General features: G+C 32.1%; 1 protein-coding gene across 1 annotated transcript in view; it reads right to left on the bottom strand.

The window, feature by feature from the left end:
- Positions 1–6,644, bottom strand: part of LOC110094549 (protein YELLOW LEAF 1, choloroplastic-like) — a 33,847-nt gene that overhangs the window by 8,253 nt on the left and 18,950 nt on the right. The window contains exon 3 of the mRNA XM_020819809.2: positions 6,293–6,444. Coding sequence (XP_020675468.1) covers positions 6,293–6,444 — 152 coding nt within the window. The remainder of the gene's footprint in view (positions 1–6,292; positions 6,445–6,644) is intronic.

The following is a 6,644-nucleotide window of genomic DNA, read 5'->3' as shown; positions in this document are numbered from 1 at the left end:
TACTCATAAATAATTAAATTTACATAAGGAATACTTTTTAAATAATTTTTTGTATGGCAAGTCAAAATTATTTTTGAATCACTAGACAATCAAGGTTATTAATTGAAAATGAGAAAACACATGACAAAATTAATTTAAAAAATTATGACATACAAGGTTTAAAAAGGAAAAATTAGTAATCGAGTTTGGGCCTGCAAAAGAACCAAGTAGAGTCGGGTAGGTGCTTGTTCATGTTTGTGCTCAAGCACGGTTCAAGCTCAATTTGAGCTTTTTTTGTCTGTTCAAGCTTGATCGTTTAAAATTATGCATGCTCAAGTTTGATTTGTGTTCGACTCATGTTCGGTTCATATCATGTTTATCAAGCTTTAAAAAAACGGTTATATAAAGTAATAAACAAGCATTGTCGAGCTATTAACAAGCTTTACTTTCAAAAAATTAATTAGCTTAACAAACTAGTCTAATCGAGCTTACTAACGAATAACTATATCACACTTTATTGATCTCATTAACTAACATATCTAGCAAGCTTTCTCGAGCCCATATAAAGCCAACCTATCAAGCATTTTTGGGCTTAAACACAAGTAATTTGTTGAGCTAAGAAAATGTTACTTTTAATGAATGAGCTTTTTAATGAAAACTCAAAGCAAACAATTTAACAAACATAAACATTTATCTCTAATTAACAGATAATATAATGTTTAATTAGTTTTAAAATTTATAAATTAATAATAGTTATGTTATTAAATCTAATAAATATAAAGCATTTATATTAGGTTGTTCATCTTTTTCATAACAAAACTTAATCGAGCTCCATATGGAACAATAATCAAGTTTCTTAACATGCTTCTTATCAAGCTTGTGCACGAGCTTAAACGATATTATTCATGAATAAAAAAAGTCGAACAAAAATTTATTCAAGCTTGTTTATTTAACCATCAAGTATTTTAAAAAAATTTCAAGCTTGTTTGAACACGCACAAGCTATATGCGAGTTAAGACACGAGTAGCTTATTGAACACTTGTTTTGTTTGCAACCCTGATCGAGGAATTTTACCTAGAGAGGCAAGGCGTAAGCCTCAAGGCGAATTAAGTCTTAAATATCAAAAAAGAAAAATCAAAACTCATAAAATTATAAATAATTCAAAAAATGATAAAAATAAAATAAACCATTACAATATCACTTGATTCATCATCATAAAGATACAAATCACATATCTTAATATTAAATATTATCATAAAAGAAAAGATTGAAATGAGATTTGAAGTAAACACTCACTTAAAATTAAAATACACTGCGAGGATCAGAATCCACAACGGTCTCTTCTACACTTTCATATTCTTTAGAAGACACTTTATATGTAATAATTATATCATCCTTGGATTCTATCTCATTGTTATCATCAAAATCTTCTTCAATTATAATATTTTTTTCTCGCCCTATATCAATTAACATTGATTTCAATCTAATATAAAGTAAAACAAAAAATTAATAACACAACAAAATAATCCATTATACTTAAATCACCTTTTGATTTTTTTAAAGCTTAAGTCCCACTTTGTTTCATTCTTTTAAGTAATTATGAAGTAGAAGTTATTACCAGTTCAATAGACATTTTAAAGTTAGTATTGATATATTAATTCTACTCACTATCAAAGGCCATCCCGCATCTTCAATTTCAAACATTTCACTATTTTTTTGTGTTATCCATTCTTCATCATATAGTATATATGATGTAGAAAGGGAGGGGGTAATTAAAAAAAATTAAAGAGCTAAAATTCCATCTCATATATTCCTTAATGGATTTGAATTTGAAATTCAAATACGAAAAAGAGGGAGGGAAGAAAGGAATTAATTATCTCCTTAATTGGGCCTTTAATTAGGAAGAAAATAATTAGGATAGAGGGGAGAGAGAGGAGCGGGCCTAATGAGGAGGGAAAAAAAAGTGTCCACATACAATGTATGTGGATCAATGCATTAATGGGAGATTGGAGAGTTAAATCTGAAATAATTTCATATTTAAGATGATTGAACGATTTCCTAAATTAGATGCATGTTATTTAGGAAATAGTTTAAAATTCAAATTCATTTGAATTTCATTCGAAAACTTTCCAAATAAGATAGGAGCTAATTTAGGAAAGTAATGATGGTGAAATTAAATTGGAATTAAAGGATAAATTAATCAATCAATTTCGGAATTGATTAATTAACTAAATGAAAGAGGTTACCAAAAATAAGGTAATTAATGAGGATGGATTTGAAATTCAAATTAGATTAATTTGAATTTTAAATATTTCCAAATTAATGACACTTAAATAGGGAAAGAGGATTTTTTTTTTTTTTTTGAGTGAAGAGGGGCTAGGGAAGGTGGCCGGCAGTTTTGTGGAAGAGGAGGGGTTTATGGGAGAATCGGCTGGTGCAAAGTGGGGGATTTTGGCTGGCGGTCAAGGGAGGAGGCAAAAAGAATTTAAGGAAAGAAAGATACAATCGTGAGCCCAGACACATCCTGCAGCTGACCGGTACTACGTTGCCCTTCTCCAAGGGACTTCAAGCCACGAGCCTGGACACATCCTGCGGCTGGTGGAAGCTACGAATTCCTCCCATAGGAATCTCACCCAAGGTTCTTCCCAAAAAACACAAGTGCAAATACAAAATTATTCTTAATAATCCATCATTACATTACACAAGCAAGAGCATCTATATATAGGCCTAAGAAACTAAAACAAGATACATATGCCCCTATGGCTTACATAGGACGACCCTCTTAAGTAAGGGTAAAAAGGAAAAATTCATAATAAAAATAAAATTACAAATAACAAATTAAGATAAGGTGGAATGATCTCGGCCGTCGATCATTGTCTCCTCCTTTGAAAATCTTCATAATCGGATGTCCGCATCATTCTCCTGAGGTGGAAAAGAGCTCGACTCCGTCGAGTCCGAACTCCGGGTAACCATGCTCTAAAACCAAACTGATGTAGAACGGGAGGGGGGTAATTAAAAAAAATAAAGAGCTAAAATTTCATCTCATATATTCCTTAATTAATGGATTTGAATTTGAAATTCAAATATGAAAAAGAGGGAGGGAAGAGAGGAATTAATTATCTCCTTAATTGAGGCCTTTAATTAGGAAGAAAATAATTAGGATAGAGGGGAGAGAGAGGGGCCGGCCTAATGAGGAGGGAAAATGAAAGGTGTCCACATACAATGTATGTGGATCAATGCATTAATGGGAGATTGGAAAGTTAAATCTAAAATAATTTCAGATTTAATATGATTGAAGGATTTCCTAAAATAGATGTATGTTATTTAGGAAATAATTTAAAATACAAATTCATTTGAATTTGAATTCGAAAACTTTCCAAATAAGATAGGAGCTAATTTAGGAAAATAATGATGGTGAAATGAAATTGGAACTAAATGATTAATTAATCAATCAATTTCGGAATTGATTAATTAACTAAATGAAAGAGGTTACCAAAAATAAGGTAATTAATGAGGATAGATTTGAAATTCAAATTAGATTAATTTAAATTTAAAATCTAAAGAGAGATTTTTTTTTTAGGGAAGGAGGTGGCCGGCAGTTTTGTGGAAGAGGAGGGGTATATGGGAGAATCAGCCGATGGAAAGTGGGGGATTTTGGCCGACGGTCAAGGGAGGAGAGAAAAGGATTTAGGGAAAGAAGGATACAATCGCGAGCCCGGATACATTCTGCAACTGACGGGTATTATGTTGACCTTCTCCAAGGGACTTCAAGCCACGAGCCTGGACACATCATGCGACTGGTGGAAGCTACGAATTCCTCCCATAGGAATCTCACCCAAGTTTCTTCCCAAAGAACAAAAGTGCAAACACAAAATTATTCTTAATAACACATCATTACATTACACAAGCAAGAGCCTCTATATAGAGGCCTAAGAAACTAAAACAAGACACATATGCCCCTAGGGCTTACATAGGACGACCCTCTTAAGTAAGGGTAAAAAGGAAAAAATCATAATAAAAATAAAATTACAAATAACAAATTAAGATAAGGTGGAATAATCTCGGTCGTCGATCGTCGTCTCCTCCTTTGAAAATCTTCATGATTGGATGTCCGTATCATTCTCCCGGGGTGGAAAAGAGCTCGACTCCGTCGAGTCCGCACCCCAAGTAACCATGCTCTGATACCAAACGGATGTAGAACGAAGGGAGGGTATAAGATTAAAAATCTGAAATTAAATTTCAGATTTCCTCTAATAAACGGATTTAAATTTTGAAATTTAAATAAGATGGATGAAAGGATAAATAGGTGGTTAATTATTCCCCTAATTGAATTCCTTAACAAGGAAGGAAATAATTAAAATAGGGGAGAGAGCGGGGCCAGCCTAATGAGGAGGGAAAAGGAAAGGTGTCCACATACATTGTATGTGGATCCATGCATTAATGGGAGATTGGAAAGTTAAATCTGAAATAATTTCAGATTTAATATGATTGAAGGATTTCCTAAAATAGCTGTATGTTATTTAGGAAAGAATTTAAAATTCAAATTCATTTGAATTTGAATTCGAAAACTTTCCAAATAAGATAAGAGCTAATTTAAGAAAGTAATGATGGTGAAATGAAATTGGAATTAAGGGATTAATTAATCAATCGATTTCGGAATTGATTAAGTACTTGAATGAAAGAGGTTACCAAAAATAAGGTAATTAATGAGGATAGATTTGAAATTCAAATTAGATTAATTTGAATTTAAATTTTCAGGAGAACCTAGTAGGAGAGATGGCTGAAAACCCAAGGTTCACTTACAGTCGTCGTACTCCGGGTGACAGGTTCCACTTGTCTCTTTTGTTGTTTTGATTAGTTTTGATTGTTTTGGGTGGCAAATTCTTGTTGGTTAGATTTTTGTTTTGCCACTTTTGTACATATGTTGTATGAATTGCTAGATCTGTTTATCTGGAGATTAGTGGCGCTTGTTTCCTACGTGTTTGAAGTTCTTAAAATTTTACTTTATGTCACAAGTTTTAGAAGTTATGGCTTATATTACATGTCCGATCTCGTTCCCGCCTCGTATCTACGAGCTAACCGGGCCGGGTCGTGACAGATGCTATTAAATAATAACATTTATCTTTTGTTGATATTTTAATTTAAAAAGGAATATCAAATAATTCAATTGTACATTACTATCCATTAAGTATTATCATATTCAAATTAATTTTAAATTAGCTATAATTATATAAAATAATGCAAAATTGATTATAATTTATTCAAAGTATTTATTATATAAAGAAGAATACAGCTCATTGGTTTGCAACCACGTACAAGGAATATTTTTCTTTAACCTGATATATCGAGCATGCTTCATTTGTCATATTTTGAATCAAACATTTTTGTCTCCTTTAAAAAAAGAAAACAAAATAAAAAATGAACTAAATCAAAAATAAAATGTCAGGTAGCAACTTTCAAAGTGATAAATGAAAGCAACTGGTAGAGATGCAAAACAGAAGATACTAAACGTAGGAGAGAGGGTGGATGGCGAGAAATACCCCACCCCAAAAAATACTGCAGATTCATACTAACGGAAACTTGTGTCAATAATAATCTTGTAAACGCCAAAAATAGAAAAGTTCGAACAAAATATCACACCCTCGCTTGCACTTGCAATCATTTTGGATAATAGTAATTGTACTGTAGAACAATTTAGCATTTTTTTAGAGTGATTCCACTGTAGCATAGTTTCCAGTGATACAAAGGTACTGGTACTATTATGCAAATGAATAAATTAAATCACCACTTCACAAGGCATAAGAGCTCTTTACAACACAAGAAAACATATTGCTCAAATAACAAATAGTAGCGCTATTTTGCCAATTCATAATTGGTTACATAAAACATTTTCATATCTAACTGTTCGAAAAGACATAGTACATTCTTGATGGTAGCCACATGCTTTGGTTACGAGAATTTAGTATGAAAATAATTTCAAAATTGTAACCAGTTTAGCTCTTAAATAATTTGGTTAAAAACACATTAGTCTAATGCGAATGGAGTAATTCAATCTCTTGAAAGTGGAAAAAGAGTATAGGTATAGTTAATCATTTGATCAAAGAGACTACAAAATTTTAAAGAGGAACAAGTTGTAAATGTGTAAGATCTTGATCATGCAACTTATGCATATAAGTGTACTAACATGAGGTGCATACTTATAGAAACAACAATATCCTTGAGCTTACATTGACTAAAAAATATTAACAGCCACAACTAAGAAACGCATATATGCTTGAACTCTCATTTAGGAAAGAAAACAAAAGGCACATACCAAAGCAGAAGCACAAATCAGTGCACCATGTCGAAGCCGTCGAGCATAATAAAGGCTTTGTTTGTGGTTAAAACATTGAGATTCGGCATAGGGAACTGCTATCCTAGACCTTTTAAGTTGCAGCTTCGGACTACAGCAGATTTCAGATTTCCCTGTAACAAATGATAAAAATATATATAAAGTGGGAAGCAGCTAACATCTTGATTGTACGGGCCTAAAAATCAAAATAGAACGCCCCTATCATAGCAAGGCAATACAAAGGAAGAAAAACAGAATAGCAAATTATGACAACGAAAGCAATCATTCCACTTTCTTTGGAAATCAGGGCAATGATAACGATTTAAAGATGTTT

The sequence above is a fragment of the Dendrobium catenatum genome, unplaced genomic scaffold (assembly GCF_001605985.2).
Source record: "Dendrobium catenatum unplaced genomic scaffold, ASM160598v2 fragScaff_scaffold_1076, whole genome shotgun sequence".
Classification (NCBI taxonomy): domain Eukaryota; kingdom Viridiplantae; phylum Streptophyta; class Magnoliopsida; order Asparagales; family Orchidaceae; genus Dendrobium; species Dendrobium catenatum.
The sequence above is the reverse complement of the archived record's forward strand: the minus strand, read 5'-3'. Positions and strand labels throughout refer to the sequence as shown.